General features: G+C 38.2%; 1 protein-coding gene across 1 annotated transcript in view; it reads right to left on the bottom strand.

The window, feature by feature from the left end:
- ITGBL1 (integrin subunit beta like 1) overlaps positions 1 to 22,466 on the bottom strand; it is a 126,253-nt gene extending 103,787 nt beyond the window's left edge. Inside the window, exons 1-2 of the mRNA XM_054271341.1 lie at positions 22,393 to 22,466; positions 20,906 to 21,117 (exon numbers count right to left, since the gene is read on the bottom strand). Coding sequence (XP_054127316.1) covers positions 20,906 to 21,117; positions 22,393 to 22,466 — 286 coding nt within the window. The remainder of the gene's footprint in view (positions 1 to 20,905; positions 21,118 to 22,392) is intronic.
- Positions 22,467 to 22,994: the final 528 nt, after the last annotated feature.

Below are 22,994 nucleotides of genomic sequence, written 5' to 3'. Positions count from 1 at the left end.
TTTGAGTTTATCTAGGGAATCATTCTTTTTCCCCCACCATGTGCATGATTCTTGGTCCTTCTACTGAGGCTCTCTTTATTGCACATTCTTTCTGAATTGTGAATTCCTTTAGTTCTATTTAATGCTTCCCTGATTATCTACTAATAATAATGTTAGAAAATATCTTTATCAACCATTCTGCCAGTCTCACTTTCTTGTAAATTGTCCAATGCCTTTTTAAATCAGCAGGTCCTTTTGAGAAAATAAATTGATTAGTGACTGTAAGTACAAGTTCACTCTAAATGCATCAATAAAATGAGAATCCATTCAAAAACAAGAGCCTGCTTCTGAGACTGCTTAATGTAAATGTAAACATTAATGATGGTGAAATTTTTTTTCTAAATTGGAAGACTTTCAATAAGAAAACAAATGAAGCACAAAATAAAGGTGTCCCAGCTAAACAAGCACTTAAACAACCAAACTTGTAATTTCTTTAAAGAATGAAGTCAAGTTAATTTGAAGAAAAATAATTTTTAAAAAAAATCTATAAAACCAGGCTGACAATTTTAAATTATATTCTTATTCATTAATTCTTTATCAACCCAATCCCAAGACAGTCCTTCTGTTATTTTATCCCAAACTTAGAATACCTTATTGCTCATCTGGATCATCTGATTTGGAGTTTTTAACATTACTATTATATATCATCTTTAGTTCTAATAAAATAATATGCAGGCTGAGCATTACCTTATAATTCTGGTGAGCAAGTTTTCATGCTTAAATTTTAAATTATTTATTTTAATATTAAGAAAATTAATTGGGCCCTTGATAATAAAAGTTGAAACAGTATTTTTTATTCATCATATGATAGTTTGCCACTCTTTTCAAATACAGAACATTAATACTCATTGAACAAATTCACTTTTTCTGCCAAAGTACTCAGCAGTGCTAAGAACTGCCACTGTGTTCTTAAGAAGAGATTTTTTAACCTGCCATAGTCAAAAATAACACATATTTTAATAATTGAAGGATGTGTTGTTTTCAAATTGCTTCCCAAAGTGGAAGTCACTATGGTAGCTCTCTGTTTAATTATATATTATTCTGCAGTAGTGGGACAGATACATTATTTGTAAAAGATATAAAATAGTATAGGAGGAGGTGTTACTGTCTTGTAAACAACTCTTGGTATCAAAAGTGTTGTGGGGCATTTTTTAAACAATTAATAAATTAAACTGCCTAAATTTGTAGTCTTTTAACCTGCTTTATTTTTTACTTCAATTTTTTATGTAATGTTAGTAGAAAATTTAACTCATCAAAGCTGTTTAAACTTGTAGGTAATAAGTCTTTCAGTATTTATGTCTCATCTTTGTCTCTCCTGACTAAATTCTGTAAGAAGTAATGTCTTCTAATTAAAGGGAAAGAATGGATGAGGGAAAAAGGAAACAGTGGAGTGTTAAAATTTCTTAAATTTCTTTAACTCCCAAGGTACTATTTGACCTGTGAATTTATTTTTCTCATACTTGCCAACAATTTTGCATTACATTTTTTAATAGTAATAAGACTGTTTACTACATATAATTTAATTAGACTGTTGATCAATTTTACTTTTTCTATTCTGATATTTTCTGGTATCTGATATTGGAAAGTATTTTAGTACCATTTTAGGGCAATATTTCTAAACACAACAACGTTTGACTACAGTTTACAGTAACAGCCAAGGCAATGAATGGAAGAAAGATTTAACTAGCAAAACCAACCTGGGCTTAATCTGCATTAAAGCAGATTAAATCTTGAATCAATAAGGTTAAAAGAATTAGAAATGCAACTTGGGAAAAAAAATGAAACAACAAACAACTCTTATAAGTTAGAGTATCTAAGTTAGGTATCTTTCCTCTGGTGTTTATTTGCATAATCCAGTGGAAAATGGCATAATATGCAATTTCTTGCATTACCCTAGTTGTAATAATGCAAAGTATGTTCACAATAAATAGAGAAACTTCCAACCAAGTACGGTGAAAATTATCTTTTTCCAAGAAAAGTGTGAGATATAACTGGCAAGAGTCAGAATTTTAATTTAAGCATGCTTCATGTGAATAGACTGACAGCTGTGAAGACAATAAAAGGGTCTGTCAGTGCTTAATAAAACAAAGTAGCATCAAAGAAAAATACACTACTTAAAGGAGAGTGAAGCCCAGCTTTCTCCTATGTTTTAAATGTTTTCCTTTAAAAAGTTGTTAATGTTATCGACAGTTTTCAGTCTGACACATTTTCTAAAGGTGCTATACCCATCTTACATCTGCATATAAATTCATTACCCTTCATTCAAAAAACTTAAGTGATAATTTTGTAAAGCCTGTTGTTGCCTTTCTCAATGTACTGTTTCTTCTAAAGTCAATATCAGTAATTTTTCTTTCTTTTTTTCCTTTTTGTTACTAAGAGCAGTGTGGATTTCTGAATATTTGAGCACTACAGAGTTTTTGCTTTCCTCTTAAAATCTAGGAAAAACATACCTTTGTTTTATTCAATTGATATAAAGTAGACATTTTTTAAAACTTTTTCTTGAAATGACATTAGGTAAGGACAAGACATGGTCCTAAATGTAGCTACTTGGATTGGCAAGGGTTTTGCTACGCTTTTATCCTGTAACTTTTCAGTACTCTGATTGTACTTAGAAATTCCTGGGAGCATCAATTTCCAATAGTAAATTACAGCATACATCCAATAATGCTAAAGCAAGGTTCAGAACTATATCTCAGAAATATTAGACAAAGAATTAAAATGTAAATGCAAGAAGGAAAAAAAAAAATAAAATAAGGAAAAAACTCCATGCCCCATGGTGGCTGCCTTCCTGTGCTCACCACCTTCATTTCAGCGTGCGTGATGCAGCCCAGCAATCCCTCATCCTTTTAGGTCACCTCCATTAACTTCCTTGCAGCAGGAGGTTTCAATTTAGTCATGGTCTTAACATCTGGCCCAGCTGGGGAAGCTACTACAACATCCCCCTGAAGGGGGACTGCCTTGACTTAGCTTATTAGTACTGGGGAGGAGAAAGTTTATGCCACCTACTGTTCCTGCCTCCAACTCTTGGCATTCAGTCCAGGCAGGAAATCAGTTTTTAGGTGCTGCCAAACTGGAACCTCACACAGCAATAAGTTCACAGTGCCATCCAGAACTTTGTAATAAAGCAAATCTTGAGCACCTCTTCATATTTACTGAGCAATGAAATATCATGCCAGAATTAAAGGGTGCTTCTGAAAATAGTTTGAATGTGAATCAGAGGATATTTCAGCAGATCCAATGGAGTAATTACAGGGTAGGAAGAACAAACAGACTGTAATAGATAAGTGAGACAGGCAATCATAGACAAACTGTTTACTTCCCTGCTGATGGATGAATAGAGCAAAGGGTCACCTAGGTGGTTTTTTATTTAACTTTTTTTTCCCTGGCAGATTTATTCATGAAATCAGGCTTAACAGACAAGATGAGATTGAGCACTTTTTTAACATGAAACAGTTCTGTGGAAGTCTTCAACCACCATGCAAAATAGTTTTTATTATGGAAGAATGGTAATTATGTCCCTTTTATAAAAGGAAAGATGAGACACAAGGTTAACAAAACCTATTCTGCAGTCAAATTGAGCCAGGGCAACAAGACCTTCCAATCCTTAGTCATGTTATAAGCAGTGTCAAAGCAGCTGCCTTTGCTAGGCTGTAATCAAGTGCTAAGAAAAAACCTTTGACTGAAGCTCCCAGAAACCATGAGTCTTGGAGTCAAGCCTTTCATGACCAGTGACCAACCAGCTTGATAAAGGCATGATTTACTAGGCACAAAGTTTGAGACACAGATAGAAGTTTTACGACTTCATCTTCCATCAAGAGGGACATATTTAGACCCAAGCAATAAATCCAAATTTTCTTGTTTGATTTTTTTTTAATTTGAATGATGAAATTTTCATGTTCATTCAGTGTATTTTCGATTTAGGTCGATTAAGGTCTTCAAACTTCAAAACTGCTCAGCACTAGTGAGCAAGTTTAACCCTCTGCTTTCTATCACGTGACCATTTACCACTTGTCTTCCAACAGAAAATGCCCAAATGTTCATCACATACTCCACAGAGATACCTGGGAACAATCTCTGCAACTAGATAGCATATATGCAACAGCAAAAGCCAAGTCTCCTAGTGGCTTGAGAGGTCAAAGAAGTATGGGAAACACGAAGTAACCTAGGGCAGATGGACTGATTGTGTGCAAAAGAGGTAGGCAGAACTACCTTAATTAACAGATTTTCCTCAAAAGACAGTCAACAATAGTTTTTCCTTTTCTGTGCTTGATTTTTTCCTGATGTAAACTAAAGAACTTTATTTAAACAAAAAAAAATCTCCCAGGATGAAATTATTATACTTTTCATTTTAAAACATGGCAAAATAAAGCAGTTTAGTTTCATAAGCCACCTCTCCTCATGTCAAAAATTATTTTTAACTGTTCCTAATTTTTGTCAAATGAGTCAGATAATTAAGCATTATTTCAACAGAAGTTAATCTGTGCTTCTGATTTTTTTTGTCTTGTCACACCGACATACTTTGACTTCATGTGTATGACAACCCTGAGCAACTCTGAAGACAGCCCTCCTTCAGCAGAAGGCTGGACTGGCCAATCTCCACAAGTCTTTTCCTAAATCATGCTCTGATCCTGTTCTGGTAAACTGACTCCAAACCAGATCATTCTTTCTGTTTTCACCAATTATCTACTGTTGCTAAAAAGATGGCAAAACCCATCTCTAGACAAGGCTTACTCTGTGCCACAAAAATGTATCATTGCATATTTATAATAAAAGGTATATTGAAAAAGGGATTTGCTTCAGAGGGGTTTCTGACTCATGTATGCTTTTCTCCATTTTTCTCCTGCCAATATTTATGCTTGATCATCAGAACCAGCATTTTACACAAAAGCAAAAAAACCCCAAAAAATAGCAAGCAAGTAAGCAACCAACCAACACAACAACAAAAACAAAACAAAGAAAACCCCAACTGATCAATTCTGGTATGTGATAGATTTATGATAGATTCCTGGTGGGGAGTAAAACTGGATGTATACATCTGAATTTCAGAAAGGAGTACTTAAATTCTTTTGATCGTGAAGTATAGTTGGCTGGTAATGCTGAATGAGGTGACACAATCAAAATCATGACACAGAGACAGCTACTCTCCACAGCTGTAAGAAAAAGTGCCTGAAAATTCCATCTCAGCACAGCTCATAGTAATATTGCAGAAATTTAATTTTCCTAACCCTGTCATTTCTGCTGTCTGAAAAACAAATACCAATGTATCCTTCACTACTTGCACCTAATTCCTCTTTGCATGTGCTAATTTTACTGCGACCACTACAAACACTGCAGGCAAAGTAACTGAAGTTTTGCAGGCAGGCAGAGCAACGAAGCAAAATGACTGTTGTTTATAATAAGTATTAATAGCTGTATTGATTCCTATCTACTTCCCCTTCATTTCATCCTCTATGATGAAATGTTTTCTTTCATCCTCTGATGAAATCCTCCTGATCATCCTGTAGGATGAACAGCTGCCTCTAGGCATCCTCTACACAATTTGTTCCAATACCAGTGTTTCTGTCAATTCCCTGTTCATTTACCAACTGCACAATTGTTTATGAGATTCTGAGGACCAATTCTCATTACTCAGGAACCAAAAAACACATCTTGAAATTTTGTGGCAATACTAGCTTAAAATATTTACAGCCCCACAAATCTATTCAGCAGACTGTACAGCTCTACATCACTTCTCATTCCCCAGGATTTGTAAATCAGAGCGCATTCTTATCCTATTTGCAAAACAGCACAGGTGATCAAATTTCTCATTCATACTAAAACACAGGTGGAAATACATTTGGGAGAAAACACAGAATTCAAGAGCTGAACTGATATAAATGTTCATGCAATGTGTATGCAATACACTCTCTTCCCAGAGCCTTCTGTAGCACATCCTACTATTACATGTTTGGAAATTAGCAGAAAAGATTAACTGAAATGTCTACACATCACTAGAATAACATTTTGAAAAAAAATTTGAAAAAAAAAAAAACAACAAGTGGTTTCACGATACATTTGCAGACTAAGTAGCTCCTGACAGAACTAATCTTGCTGTATTGCCTCTGGAACTGTCTGAAAGCCAGGTATGTCCAAGTGTAGGCTTGGTCAACACACACACTTGCAGCAACAGAGAAACTGCATGTAAGAACAGCAGAACAGATGGCCCTTACAGCCATTAAAGATGCCTATATTCCATTTTAAAATCAAAGAATCTTTGTTTTTAAGGTTTACATCTCAAAACAAGAAGAAAATCAGTGATGTCTGACTTCACTGATTTGTCTCTATAGAAACCAGAAGAAAGACTCTTAGTTTTCAGACAGCGATACTTTGCTCACCAAATCACTCCACTGCATTCAGACAGCTTCTGGTTTAGTTTTCAAACTTATAAGTTTCAAAAGCTATGGTGCAAGTATTACCTGTAAATGCTTATTTGACATATTCCAGTATTTTAGGTGGAGAATAAAAAAAAAATTTAATTTAAATTGCAGTTCTATCATATAAGGAGTATGAAACTGCTTTTATTATAAAAGTGCTATCTTGGAAGAATCTAGTACTGGGGGGAAAGAATGAAGATATTGAACTATGCTCATTTCCTTGCTGATTTTATTTTAATGTTAAAACATATAATGCCAATAAAATATGTTTCAACACAGCAGTCAAACAAATCATCTTTTTTGGCTCTCTCTTACATTTCTTCTAGAAATAAATCTCGTTTATCCAAAAGTCTAAAATAGGATTTCCCTGCCTAGCTGTTTGCCTAGAAAGGCATTAGTATTTCCCTATTGATTTTTGGCATCTGTCAGTTTAGTCTCTCTTTTCTATACCACATGCACAATGTCTTCAGGCATTTGTCTCCCCCATTTGCAGGCAGCATGAAACCACTGAGCTAGGAATTTTGTGAATGTTACCATCACAAAATTAAGTTACTGTTTAAAAACTGTTGCTGCTATAACAGACCTACATTCTCCTGTTCTGAGGAACATTTTGTACTGCTTGAGGTTTCATACATTCCAGCTGTCCCTTGTATATGAAGTTTTAACATTTGTTTCCAGCCTTTGATCCTTTTCTTCTCACTTTCACCACATTAAATTTTTCTACGTGCATTTTCATTCTTTTTCAGCCAAGCAGTACGACACAGCAGAGTGGAACTCTTGGCTTCTGATGCTTGCCAGAAGGTGTTAGGAGGTATGTAGCCAACGTAATGCTCAGTCTGATCCGTTTTTGAGAAAGGATTTAAAAATTCAAACTGACAGTTCAGAATAGAAACAAGAGCTTGAGGTTTTGACACGGCTATGTTCAAAAAAAAGAAATTAAAAAACATCTGCTTAAGGAAAGAAAGTATTATTACAAAGGTGTTGAGTAGATGACCAAATGAAGTTTTAGTTTATAGGTAAGAAAGTGACTCTGTATACAGTGACATTAAAGTAGGGACTAAATTAGCAAAACTATATGACTCACTGAAAGAAATTTAAAACCACTTATGTGACTCACATGGGAAGAGAAGACAGATCAAGAGGGTACAGTGGGAATGTGCATTATGTGAAGACAATTGGACTCCTCAACATCAGCTTCTGTCACTGCACTGGTGAGGTGACAATTCTGTCACATGGCACAGATGAAGTACCATCACCCATTAAAACTACTGCTTTTCTTCTGGGGTTGACCTTACAAAAAATGTAAGCACCACAAAGTTATTTAGTTTTATAGAATACACAGCCCAGAAATGCAGATGGTCCCCTTAGAGCACTTTCTGATTTCATGGCTTCTCAGCAGAAGCAGCAGTGGAATGACACAGTATCAGCCAGACCAGAACACAGCTCCAGGAAGGGCTTGTCCAAAGGGATGTGGGGAACACTGGGCAAAAGGAGAAGTTAGGCAGTGATGTTTTCATGTTCATTGCATACAGGAGAAAAGGAGAAGACTGGGGAAGCTTTCTGTGGGTGGAATTCCCCATTTCCTTCCTACAAATGTGCACAAGTGTGATGAATACCATATGCTTAGGGAATGCAGGAAGATCAAGAGAATGAAACAAGGAAGAAGAAATATTCATCCAGACCTGTGCTGTATGCTGCGTATATAGAATTACCCTGTGCATTCATGGGTGATTTAGCTGAAGAAGGGAATAGTAGAGGCAATTTCCCAATGACCAGTGATATGAAAGAAATCAGGAATGGAAGTTCTGTCTCTCAACAATGGCAACACCTTTTGACTTAAGATAAATCTAAATAATGTTTTCAGCTATCAGTACAGGGTTCAGTTCATTGCTGTCTAAGAATAATTAACTTTCTAGAAGTATAATTTTGCATTGAGACAATATAGGGAACATACATTTGTCAGCGTGGCAGCCGTCAAAAAAATAAAAGCCAAGATACTACTACTTGCTTCCCCTGTTTCATTATCTGACAAAATATTTATACTCATTTGCTGCCATTGAAAAATGCAGACCAGATGTGGTTCCTGTTTAAGTAGGAATTATGTTATTTGATGTTCAATGGACCCAACAAGAATTAAGAGCTTCTAGAATATAAGTTTTAACATGGTCTATTTTGGTGTACATCAAATGGCAGGGCAACCATTCACTCTCACTTGGTATTTTGTTCATTTTGTCATAACTCCATAAGGTCAGTAGTTGACAAAGAATCCATTTGTTAAAGCGAAGGAAATTAAAAAAATAAATGTTTCTGTTCAATGCTTTGACTGTTATTTTTCCATCAAATTTCAAGTACTGGATAAAACATGTTTTCCATGACGCTGAGCTTGTTACAGAAGTCTATTTACCACTAGTATCTAGAAACAGTAATTTATGCCTTTCTATTGAAAAGATGCCTAAACTTAAAACAAGCAAGCTTGTTTTCAGAATCATTCCTGCTTAGAGACTCCGTAGTGATCATTTAAAAATGTGGTCATTTAAAAACATGCTCATATTTTAAGTATTATAAACACTGCAGAAAATTAAAGTTTTTTCTATTAATAGATTAAAATCAATGCTTATGCATCAGTTTCAATAAAGTATTACATTTAGAAACATTACAGCATGACAAAAACTGTGTTTATACTACCACAGATCCTCCTCACTAAGGCAGAGTATCAAACCGAGGATTGGCTTCACAGCAGCATCAAATAAAATCAGCCTCAGAGACCTCTGGAAGAGATTGTCTGGTCCACTTCTTTGTCTGGACTCACAAACAAGTGTGTGTTGATCCCTCTTGACTTGTCCAACCTGTTCTTAAACCCCCAGCCAGAGATTCCACAGTCTCCCTAAGACAAGCTTTTTACTGTGGTCAAAATCATTCCATCTCTTGGGAATAAGAAGCATAACGGACAGGTCTGAAGGAACTAAAGGAAACCATAAAATTTCAGCATGCTGTGCCACCTTTCTTCAGGAAGAAAAAGGGGTGAAGCAAGCAGAAATGAAAATACATGAGTGTACACCATTTATGCCTATTTTAAAGTTTCTGTGGTCTAGATTCATATCCTAACAAGCTCCCCTACAACTGAACAACCTGCACAAATAAAGCATGAGCTAACAGAGTGTTAGGTTACACACAACTGTGGTTAACTTCTGCAAGGTCTGTGAATAGCCAAAACAATTCAGCTCCTCTTGATGACATGCCTCCTTTGAGATCCCTGGGACACAAGAGCAGAGGTTATTGGTTGGAGAAAGAGCCACCAGGGAGTGTAAAGAGAGCCAAGGTGGATCTGACTTCCACCCAGCTCCTCATGGAAACAACTGTTCTTTGATGAGCCAGAGGAACGGATTAGGACTATTGTGAGGAGCAGTGCCAAGGAACTGAGCCAGATATAGACCAGCCAAAAAGCAGAAAAGACTCTGTCAAGGGGGAATGGGATTAGTAAAACAAATTGGCAATTGGATCCAACCAAAATGCTGCAAGTGGGAGTGGCAACCACAGCTCATGCAGAAAAGGATGGAGGAAAAGCCAAGACAAAACCTGAAATGCAAAAATACAGAGAACTGGAAGCCCATGAAAGGCCAGAGGAATTATGATATTGTCTCGAAAGAGCTTGATACATATCATTCCAGAAAGAGTAAGATTATTTTTAAAACCTCTGAGTTCCTTTGATAGGCACCCATGAAATAAAAGGAAGTCTGTGGTCACTGTATTCTTTAAGTATTATCCTTCAAGATATTATCCAGCAAGAACTTCATTCAGAAATTCTCAAGTGAGATCACCTTTTGAAACCATCTACAGAGAAATCATGTTGTATTTTCTGGACAATATCTGCAAATAAAAGTTTTTCTAACCTGTATGTAAGTGTACCAGACATACATTTAAAGCAGTTGATACATTTAGAATGGAATTTCCTAATTTACAAGAAGTCATATATAAAAGCTTTAGGATGGTGACACGAGAGGGAGTTGAGACCTACCCTTCTTATTCAATTACAAAATCTTAATTTTATTATGGCTTTCCAAACCAACAGACCATTTAATAAAAGCTGGGATAGATCTCTCAGTTTAAACAATTCCTTCATTTATACATCTGAGTTTAAATCTTTGAAAAATGAGTTTTCATTTATCAGAATGTTTTCTCAGATAACTCTCATTCCTGCTAAGTCTAACTCTGACATTCTGGAGAAAAATTATTTTGGTCAATGTCCTGTCAAATTACCACTAAGTAATATATAACTCTTTAAAGTAGCAAAATACTCAGAAGGAAAACAAAACAGAAAATCATGTAAAATGCTGTCAAGCTTAAAAGCATTCAAAACTTTGGAGATGTCGTTATTGTTATTGTTTTACTATTACCACTTGCAGATAAATGACAGGGTCTATATTTTGCTGCTGTAAATTTGTCTGCTATTACCCAGAGATTTTGGCCAAACAAGGGCCAGAATTGCCATGAGACCAATTCTCTGTTGGCATAACTTTATTGATTTCATTCGACTTTTGTTAGCAGAAAACATTGGCTTCTGTTTAGCTTTGGAAAAACATAAAAAGCAGCCACACCATCTGCTTTTATTAAAACATATTTTTAACCTGAAGAGTAAAGATGAGTGACAGGACCCACTCCTAAATCCAACAAAGTACACGGCTGAGGTTTGGTAATTTTGCCAATCCCATCTCCAATCAACTTTTGTTGTATGTCTACACAAAGCTTGTAGGAAGTTAAACATTATAAATTTTGAAGAGACAATTATTTTTTTATTGTGATACAGAAATCTATGCCATATTTAAATCTCTCTGTTTATGACCAATGACAATGATATGCTCTAACATTTCTCTGCTATGCTTCGATTAACTAAGCAGCCTTGGGGGAAAAAAGAAGGCAGTAAGAAATATTCCAGTACTTTTCACTGTCGGATGATGCCCTAAAGCCCCGTGAATGAGAAATGAAAATGTTCTAGAGAGAGAAAAAATTCACTTTATCTGAGTTTGCTGGACAAAAGGATTTCCACAAATGCCAACTGCAGGCAAACTCACATAAATGGAAAGTAGTTGTACCCATTGCAATAGCTCCTACATTCTTTATTCCCATCCAGAGAAACTGGATTGTAGGTGATGGACAATTTTCCTTCAGGGATAGCTGGCAACTTGATCTCTTCCTAAGCACAGCCTAGGAATTGTGCTTCAATATACTTGCTGTGTCTCTGATGAGGATTACGTGTGGCTTGAAACAGAAGCGAGAATTAAATAAAATTATTTCAAAATAATTATTTCAAAAGAGAGTCATTAGAAGAACCAGTGCAACAGCAGTATTTCAATTAAGTGCTTCAAGACCATTTTCTGATTTTTAATATATTTCTTACTGGTTATCGGCTTCCCACAGAATTTACCAGACTTCAAAGGCACCAGAAAAAAAGAAATTGTAATACTCATTTTCACGATTCTGTACAGAAGGTCTCTGCCTTACCTCTGCATGATAGACTACTAATGTACGATTTATTCCCTGCCACTATTCTTTCCAGCTTAAAAGCTGTTGAGAAAGGACTGAAACTGTCAAGACAATTAGGGCGAAAGTGTGGTACATTCTGTGAGACAGCATAAGTGTTTTTTTCATATAAAGTATATAGTGATTAAAAGGCACAATTCGGCAAAAGCATTCAGGAGAACCACAGTACAGTATGTTCTTATGTGACTTTTTGTCATGGCGTCACCACCATCCAGCATGATTTGGTCCTTCTGCAAGTAAGCTCATGACATGAAACTGGTTGTCCTCCTCCATTTCAGTTTCTTCCTGTTCCTAAAGTAAGAGGTCTGAACTTCTCTAGTAACCCTTCAAAGCATGACTTTACAAACAACCCTTTTGAGGATGGTGGTCTGGAACACAATCCACCAGGCATATAACTGCACCTACAGTTCTCTGTGGGATTGACCTGCTACAAATTCACTTCCCTATTTACACGTGGAACACTTTTAAGCTGAAATATACTGAGTGTTTTCATAAAACCAAGTTGCTCTCACTTGGATAATACACATAGAAATCAACAATTATTGAACACCTAATGCACAGGTAGCTCTTAGGAAAAAGAATACATGACTATTTTTTGTAGGAAACAGTATTTTTAGGACTAAAACATGAAACATAAAATGTGGTTTTGACACAGCCCTAACTGATAGTTTTAATACTAACAGATTTTATTCTTTTACTTCATAGGGACTTGGTGGTTTGAGAGCCCCTAGGAAGGACTCAGACACTTGAGTTTTCTTCTGAGTCTCATTATCAGCCTTAGATGATCAGAAGGTGTATCCTCAACTTCCCCTCTCTTCAATATCAGAAGAAAAACACATACCCTCTAGTAATTTGTTGCAAGAACTGCAAAGAAGGGTGGATATGAGAGCTGCATGCTGTGACCATCACAGTTCAGTTCCATATACCAGGCATATTCCCCACATTTGAAGTGGGGCTTGCATTTCTGGGAGGAACCACATTACTCACAGGAGATATGGACATAGAAATGGTTTGGATTATGCAAATTTAGCTCTTGTTCACAGAATACCATTAATTATTTATCTCTTAAAAAATGCCTGTATCTTCATCTGCTGAAAAGACATTCAAATTTTATACCAACTCTACTTGTATCTAATAATTTCCAAAGGGGTAAGGCTAGACAAGAAATGAGTCTGGACATTTCAGGAAGTGGAGAGGAACAGGATTTTTTGAAGAGGAGCTTTTGGCTTCTGAGACTCAATGAGCTTGTACCATTGAGTTTCACAAGTATCCACTTACTTTCTAGGAAGTACTGTTTAAAACATTTGGAGTAAGGAAATGGGGTGCCAAGAAACCTCTGTTTCCTGACATTGCTGCATTACCAAACTCTTTGCCATGTGTTTTTCAAACATTTCAGGCAAATGAACGGATTAAGGTAAAGAATAAACATTTAAACTAGCTTTCAACATGTTACCAAGTTTGTAAACTAAGCCATTTTAAACACCAGGAAGCGACAATTTTCCTCCTGTTGTTGCTGCATAAGTTCACTGAAGAAAACATAACAAATATAAAATTAAAAGATGCATAATAGTGCAAATGCACAGGACTCTTCAACAAAGGTAGATAGATTCAGCATTTCTTAGCTGTCAACCACACAGCTTCAAAATTTTAATAACTTTAATACAGCCTTTTAAGTAGATAGAAAATTATATGCAAACCAGGAAAAATACTTAAATGAGCCATTTTCACATTCAGTAGCCTCTAACTCTGGATCATAAAAGCTAACATCCCCAATATTTAAAATGACAGACACCACCTGGTTGAAAAGACTGAACAGGACCTGCTGGAGGCAGGCAACTGGAAAAAGCATGCCTGAGAAAGGTAGACTTTGGCAGTCTCTTTGGGCCACAGGAGGATTCTCCCCCAGCCCACTCACAATGTCCCCAGCCTAGAATTGCCCCCAGGAACAGAAAAAAAAAACCACTGTGACCAGGTGCTCTAGCTAGAACATCTGCTGCTGCATTAAGCTGCCAAGGCAACAGCATTCGGCTGTGACGTTTTCCAAATCACAAAGTTAGTACTCAGCTCACTCCTGGCAGTGTCGGAGCTGCCACTCCCAGTGACCTTCCCCACAAAAATGACCCAGATATGACTCCCAAAGCTCTGACTGCCACTCTCCAGGTCACTGACAAGAAGGTGTCCCAGATGTACCACTGATGCTACTCAGGTGGACAGGCAGAAGGGCAAAGCAGCTCTTTCAAGAAAGGGGACAGGTGCAACTCCAGTTAAAGTCTCTTGAATCCTTATTCTTCTACATACAACAATATAGTCATGTGTTACAGGGCTTGCAAGGGTTACAGGGTGAAGAGAGAAAGGAGAATGTTGACCTCATGTTCAGAAGGCTTGATTTATTATTTTATGATATATATTATATTATAACTATACTAAAAAGAAATAGAGAGAAAGTTCTCAGAATGCTAGCTAAGCTAAGAATAGAAAAGGAATGAATAAACAAAGGTCTGTGTCTCAGCACAGAGTGAGACCCAGCTCTGCCGTGAGTGGTCAGTAAATCCAAACATTCACTCAAGACCAATCACTCATCCACCTGTTGCATTCCACAGCAGCAGATAACCATTATTTACATTTTGTTGCTGAGGCTACAGCTTCTCAGAAAGGGGAAAAATCCTAAAGAAAGGATTTTTCACAAAAGATGTCGGTGACAGTCATGCAACTGCTCAAGCTGGTGTTCCAGCCCACTCCCAATGGACAAAATTTACACAAACCCTTATCTGCAAAAATTATTCCCTCCATCACGGAGAAATGAAGCTTTTAAATAACCTTTAAAAATAGTATTTGAAAGAAGATCAGGTTTTTTTCCCTTCATAGTCCTTCCATTTCCAAAGGAAATTTGAATCCAGCAGTATAACTGTGTACACCATAAACACACCATAACATGGCCTCAACCACCACACCCTCCAGTTAAAACACTGGTAAGTTCTGGTACCACATATATACTATGGGGTCCTCCTTTGCATGGCCAAAATCAAACTCCAGTACTTTTTAGGCACAAATTCTCCTTTGTCCTGGACAGCTCTAGTAATGAGTCCTTTCCTCTCAGGAAAGCTCATAGGAACTTTTTAATCAGTGGTGTTCTTTTTAAAGACAAACTACTTGGGAATACTAACATTGAAAGGTCTACAGTACAGTGCCATAGGTGATGACTGTTTGAAATCCTTGACAGGACCAGCTGCCAACAATAAAACTTTTAATAAGCATAGAAAACTATATCAAGACAGTCAGTTTGTCCAAAAAAGGCTGTCATAAGAACACATGCTGACACCTATCCACTGTTAAAGCACGTAAAAAAAATTAATAAACACTTGTAACATTAAATACACCATCTACTTTCTACTCACCATATCTTTTTCATAATAATGATTCTGAAACACAAATAGAATGTTAATATATACAGTCTACATAAGCCATTTTTTCATAAAGAACATTCTTTCAAATAAATAAAAATATACTTCAGTTCATTATCAGCCCCTGAGGAGCATAAAAATTCAAACACACTTCAGAACACTTATTTGCATAGACAGAAGTCACACAAAGGTTTGTTTTTTTCTCTGCAATGGATAAGCATGGCGCCCCAGACCACAGAAGGACAAAAGGAGAAGGAGATGCTGCTCCCCACCTTGTCTTGCCGTTGGTGGCAGCCTGAGGGGCTACATTCCAGCTCTGCTAGGTGCTATAAAAGTCTTTACATTTCCACATGCCCAACACACTCACTTTTACTTCTTAAACTAACACCTATTTTCCATCAGTAGCATCTACAAATAAAGGTGCTCAAAATGAGGGCTAAGCAACTAGGTAGATAAAATTTAATAAGTTACTTTTAAGATGCTTCCCTTCCATTAATCCCCCCTGCAGTTTTTGTGTCTAAGCTTCCTCCTGCCTCACACACCATTGCTATGAACCCACACATTGCACTTGGAACTACAACAATTGTCAATGTATCAAAGGCTGCTTGATTTTACCTAGATGAGGTACCAACAGCACAAAGTTGAGAATAATACAGCCTTTAGCTTGTGCTTTTTGTGTCTGCTGGGACCTTCAGCACTTAGCAAGGAAATGAACCTGCAATGAGGTCTATGCTATCACGATTTCACTTCTTCTAGAACCTGAGGAACCTGTTTTGAGATGAATATGGATGCTATTATCACACCTACACACCCCTGCTCTAGGAGGAAAAGTCACAAAATGCCAAGTTCTGAAGTCCAGACTAAAGCAAACTAGGTCAGAGCAGAACTGCAACCTCCATTTTTGTCAGTAGCCTCCTGCCCTATTTTTAACTGGATCCTTTAAGGAGGCTTTGTCTCCAATGGCCAGGTGTGCCACAGCTGAATCTTTACAAACATGGCCTCTGACACAGAAGAGGCTTATACACCTGCTCTCAAAATCCAGGGCTTTGAATTTCACTTTGGATCAAATGGCAATCAATGCAGGTCACAAGCTGACTTTTCTTCACACTTTTAGCAAGAAATGCTGCTCAATGAACAATCAGCATGTCAGACCTCCCTTCGGTATGAATACAAAAGCACATTTGTTAGAGCCTTTCCAGCTCAACTTCGATAGCTCTGCCTAAAGACACTATTCAGTTTCTGTGCAAAGAGCAGTCCTCAGCCCAAAATTTTCACCAAATTCTATCTTCAAATTCCGAACTCTCTCAAACTGCTGTATAGTACCCTACATCCAATAAACTTCCATGGATGCATAGCTATGTATTACATTAATACTTCATTTTGGATTTATCTTGTTATTTCTACATCTATTCCTAGTCAATTTAATTTTTCACTTGTGTTCTCTATATTGTTTAAAACCTTACAGACCAGGAAATAATGACACTCAAATTCTTTAGTCTTTCGTATTATGCATGATAATACCTCTGTTTGAGAAAACCGACGACTAATGCCAGCATTATACTGCTGAACTAGTATTAAAATAGGTACAGCACCCACAGCTTTGGAGAAAGAAACAGAAAAAATCTTTCATTGGCCTGAAAACCAGCAAGTTCCACAGCAACTGCTTATGGAAAATCAGACTACGCCATCATTTTTCAGTAGGTGTAAAAGGTACTTCAGTTTGGAAGGAAAATTATTCATAAAATCTTAATAACTATGAAAAAAACCAAAGATAACAAATACAGTTCTGAGCAAAGACAAGCCTTCTTCACGTGTTGCTGCCTATGTTGTCACCAAATTGTATCTGTCTTTTCATCTCACCTACTACAAACAGTGCAATCATACATGTCCCAGCTGACAGTTCTTGTGGTGCATTCTCTAAGAGCATCTGAAGTGTTCCCACTTCAGTTGGCCAAGGAAATCTATGCTTAGTTTAGTTTTTCATTAACTGCAGACACAGTAGAAGATTAAAAAAAAAAAAGAAAATAAAAGAATAAAAAAACCCAACCAACCAAAACAAAAAACAAAAACCCCAAATGAAAAAAAAAAAACAAAACGCACAAAAAATTAACTAAAATGGATTTTCCACTTTACTGCAGAAACCCCACAGAGCAATAGGTATCAAGCAGTGATGTGACAGGAATTAGTCCTGTATTGCACTTTCCCTTGCACACAATATGGGCTCCATTTATGCTAAGAAAGCCTGAGGCAATATGCAATTGTCTGAGGTCAGAACTACTATCTGCAAAAAAACAGCAACAAGTATATTGTCTGTTCTGAATGAAGCATAAATCCTTTGGGGATCTGATTGTTTTTGATTCAGTCTGCCTCCTCAGCTCATCTCCCTGAATATCGGTAACAAAAGATAAAATAAAGATGTCCCTGACATTGCAAAGAGAATGACAGGACAGTATCTACTTGATTTCCTCTACACCCCATGATACATAACGCAAATAAAAAGGTCAGGAGGAAGACTGGAGACTTCGTGATTCAGATGGCACACAGTACTTGTTTTCTCTCTTCTTTGTTTCTGACTCCAAGAGGGATCACCTGTTACTTTATCAATCCCAGTGGGATAAAAGGCAAGAAAATTATTTTAACTCCCTCTAAAGCACCTGGAATCATAATTGGAGAGAAATACAGCAAAGTCTCAAGGGAAAATAAAAGGACAGCGACATTTAAATCTGTTCTTCTTCATTACTCATGGCATAATCTCTTTCCCATTTTTATAAAAGGTTTATTAGAAAAAGCAAATCAATCAGATGGATAGCTGACATTTTCTTTACCTTCAGGCCTTCTCTCTCCAGAATATGATTGTTCAATAACTGGTCCAGAAAGAGGATCTGACACAGAAAGAGCCTTTAAGATAATGAGCTGCATATTGAGCAACTTAATCTTTTGATCAGCTTGGGACATGCAAGGGAAGTGGAGGTATGTCTGAATTGACTGGCAGGGAAACACAGCTATCTTTGGCATTTGTGACTCAAACAACTCTGCCTGTCCATCTCTGAATATGAACATCACTGGTGATCAGACATCAGTCACTTGAAAAAGGAATCACTCTGGCAGCTTGAAAAGTAGCGTGTTTTAAACAGCATTAGCCTCAAATACCATGCCTTTCTAGAGGGATGTTGAAAGAGCGTCTAGAAGTTCTCCATGTGGTACCAGTCAGCAGTTACTGCTGTTGCCTATGTCAGGAGAGATCCACAATTAAAAGGGACAGCAAATGTCAAAATAAAAATATGAAAAAGAAAATTAAAGCAGGAAACAGAAATAGAACTGCAGAAAGACATTTTGGCTATTTTCTTAGAGGAAACACAACTTCATCATTAAGTGAAAAAATGGCCTAAAAATGCAAAGAAAGAGAAATATGTCATACACTGAAAATTGGCCTGGTGATGTAATGTTAAGAAACATCACTGGATGCAGTTCACTGAATAGCTGGGTAAGGGAAAATATTATTCATACAACCTAAGTTCCAGTCTCTTGCCTAGAGTTATCCTAGATCTGACCTTCTTTTCTATGCTCCCTTCCTCCCACATACACACAATTTCAGTGACTAAAAACATGGTGGAAAAATGAAGAGGGCAACTAGCACAGCCTGAAAGGAGGTGCTTCACCAACTGGACCCCAGCTCTGGAGGACTTACCTGGGGCTGCTCTCTTGCATTGCTGGGCAGCCCTGGACTGCAACAAAGTCAGCTGGATTTTTAGCATAATTGTCGATAAGCCCAAACGAAGAAAGCTAAACTCCTGTACCCTTCACAGTTGTTTCCCTCCCCAGGACTTTGTACTGAATTTTTTACTACTTCTTTTTTTTTCCAGAAGAGAGAATTCAAATTATCTCACATCTCAGTGATAACATAGTAACAAGGCTTCAGTACTCCAGCTAGGAGTGACAAAGTGACAAGTACAGAAAATCATTTTTAAAAAAACATTTAATCACTTAGCATTCACATCTTTGAACTGCTGCATGAAGTGCTACCCAAAAGCTAAATATTGTTAAGAGATCTCTTGGCTCTCTTTATTCTGTGTGCACACTATACCACCAAAGCCTTTACAAAACTTGCAGCCACTGTTCATGATATTAACAGGAACATGATGGTGGAATTTACAGCAGAATATTAAAATTGAAGGAGCATTCAGTTTCCCTTTATGCAATTAACCCAGCAACAACAGCAAGCCCTTTGACATAACAGTACCAATCAAAAACTTCATGTTTGGGACAGCAAAGCAGTGAAATGCTATGGTATTTCTTATGTAGGGGAGATTTAATACTGCTTACTGCAGAGTCTATGAATCAGTTTCTCTACAGAACTCTAAAGCCACAGGTGCCAAATATAAATCTTTTTCTCATAATCCCGTTCTTGGTCCTTTCATGTTATTACTGGACTTCCTGCATAAATTGTTGCTAAAGTAAGTTTGGTCCTTTTTCCTACAAAATTTGCCAAACCAACTGCTGGAATGCATTTGTATTGTCCTCTTACTAGAAGAATTTCTGTAACATTCCCATTGACCTAATTGCAGGTTTTGGCCTGAAAAGATGACACGTTTCTGAGAATCTGGTAAAGCTGTTGAAACAGGGATAGTAGAAATGAAGTACCCTTCTGGCCCCTTTCATCAAGCTCCAGGCTGAATCCCCTTAGGAATGTGATGGCATTTCTTCTCCCTGCTTTTTTCTAAAATCCTATTCTAAGCTGCTTAAAAAAAAAAAAAAAAAAAAAAAAAAAAAAGAAAGAAAGAAAAAAAGAAAAAAAGATGAAAATCTGACCAAAATAACCCAGAAACTTAAGTAAAGACAGCTGAAAAGATGAAAGAGTGATAATGCTTAGATGTAAACCAAGTGACGTGTTCCAACAACTGGCAGGAACTAAATTTTATCCCAGAAATGTATGTTATTAAAGAATACAGTGTCAGTGGGGAAATCCCTGAAACCACAATACAATTACATTGTTTTAAGTTTTTATTTAGAAAGTATTATCATTACTTAGAGAAAAACAGAGTTTTCATCTTTATATAGCAAATATGAGACTTATCTTACAGTAAGTCTTTTTTTTTATAGCAGAAGAAAAAAATAATAATCACTGGAAAAAATTGATTCTTTTTAAATAGTTTATAGCCAGGGTAAATACCATAAGCCATCATTAGGCAAGCAATTCAAATAAGGAAATATATAAAAATGTGATCAATATTACATACTATATTAGACTTAAAACACAGTTTGCAGAGCTTCCAACCCAAAGCAACTTCTGCTTTTGTCCCTGATGCAGATGAATCTTGCTCTAAGCTAAGTCCCATTTTATGGCAGACACAGTGCCTGTAAATTGCATCCTTTAATCCTTGGGTGTCTCCACCATTCCATTTAGAGTCATGTTTCAGGGACCCATATATAATCACTCTACCAGTGTGCTGTGTTCCTGTTTTTAATGTAGACTCTTAATTTTCTAAGCTTCTGTCACCATCAGAGATTCCTTACCTGCGCAGATTTTCCCGTCGTAGGTCTCGCACACCCAGTCGTGGCACTCGCAGAGGGGACCGTAGTATTTGCCAGCCTCAGTCACTTGGCAGATGCAGGCTCCACACTCACACCTGCCTCTGTCACTGCACAGCTTCCCCCCTGGGACACGGCACCTGAGCTCTGACTCAGCCCGGGACAGCCGGCAGGGAGCAGGGATACCCAAAGCGCTCCTGTGGGGGACAGCAAACTGCATGAGCTGCGGTCAAAGCCGGGGCTGCAGCTCAGAGCCACTGAGACCTTGGCTCATTTGAAACCACCCTCCTGTCACTGGCTTCAGCCAATACCCAGAATATTGTTCTTACCACCTCTTCAGCTACGGTTGCAAATTATTACTTGTCTCAAATCACCTAGTTTTCTTTGTTTTCAACAGAAACCTCACTGCTACCAGCAAGAATGCATATACAATATTTTACTTATCTTTTTAACTGCATTGGCCTCATCTACTTCCCCATCAGGCATATCTGGTATATATGCACAGACACTTATAGTTTGATTATCCATCATGAAACATTTTGATCTTAATTACTTCAAAAAAGTTTAAAGATGCCATATACATCCAAACATCTGGATAGCATAACAGGAATATATATCATACAGCACACTTAAGGTTGATTCTAATAAAATATGTTTGCCAAAGTAATCCTTCTGGTTGTCAGATATATATGATCCATGAGTCCAATGGAAAAGGAAACCAAAGTAATTGTGGTTTTCCAAGCAACACTGTAGGTTGTGGCTGTGGTTTTCGTAAAAGCAGCAGAATCCAATTCTAGATCCGTAGATCTGCAGCTCTGCCATGCAGTTGTACCATGCACTGGAGCACATGGGGATCAGGACTTTCAGGACATTCTCAGGGGAAAATCACACTTTGTCGCATCAGGAACTGAATCATCGGAAAAACATAGGAAATCATAGGACTGCTCAGGCCAAAACCAGGTCTTCACAATGCTAAGGAATGCTGAAGATGTAGATGAATAGAACCTGCCCTTTCTCAGACAGTAGATTTTGCAAGACTCAGGGGCAAAGGAGGCACTGGCCTTAGGAGCCAGTGTGTGCTGGCTGTGGTGGAGATGGAGAGTGAAGGGCAGTGCACCTCTCTGTGCCACTGCATCAAAGAGCAGCAATAAGCAGGGTTCTGTGGTTTGGTTCCTGCTCCACTCAGGCAGCAGAATCTGGAAGTTTGGGTGTAGAGTCATCACTAGTCAGGTCTTCTCCCTTCGCTGCTTTCAGAGTGTGCATTTTGGGCATCAAATGCATCGTTGCCAATAACTCTGCAGCCTGCACATGCCCCTACCTACTGAGGTTCCCGGTGACCCAGAGCGCTTCCCTCAGCGTCACCTTTAAGGAGGCAGAGGAAGAGCCACCAAAGTGCTCCACCGCTCCCTCAAAATCACGCTCCCGGCACCTCAGAATCCGCCGCACTCGTGAGAGCGCAGAGCCGCACTTACCGCAGGGCCGGGGGCCCGGCCGGCAGCGCGGGGCCCAGCAGCAGCAGCAGCCCCAGCAGCGCCGGTGCGAGCATGCTGCGAGCTGCGCTCAGCGCACCTGGCGCGGGCGGACGGACGGGCGGACGGGCGGACGGACGGGCGGACAGAGGCGGCAGGCACGCGGAGAGCTGCGCGCTGGACAAGCCCGGCTCCAGCGCTGCTCCCGCCGTGCTGCAGCGGCTCTGATTAGCTGCCTGGGAGCGGGATTTGGGCAGCACTCTGGGAAGGAGGCCGGTGCCAAACCCCGAAGTTTACAGTCTAGGCAGGGAAGTAATTAGAAACAGTTGCGCAGCCAGATGGTTTATTTTGATGTTTTAAAAGTGGCCCGTTCACAGATGTGAACGAACTGTCTCCTTCTCAAAGTAGAGGCACCGTAAGTATTTGAGGTATGTGTTATCCCCCGTCCTTTGACAGACGGCTGCTTGGGATAATCTGTGAAACTTGTACCGAGCGGGAGCCAGGAGCAGCGCTCCCCAGCTGCAGCATCCCTGCCTGGCTGCTGCAGCACCTCCCTGGCGCCTGCCTCCCCCGGTCCGTCCGTCCGTCCGTCCGTCCGTCCGTCC

The sequence above is a fragment of the Melozone crissalis genome, unplaced genomic scaffold, assembly GCF_028551555.1.
Source record: "Melozone crissalis strain CALT ecotype California unplaced genomic scaffold, PUWL_Pcris_2 ptg000013l_1, whole genome shotgun sequence".
NCBI classification, from domain to species: Eukaryota; Metazoa; Chordata; class Aves; order Passeriformes; family Passerellidae; genus Melozone; species Melozone crissalis.
The sequence above is the reverse complement of the archived record's forward strand: the minus strand, read 5'-3'. Positions and strand labels throughout refer to the sequence as shown.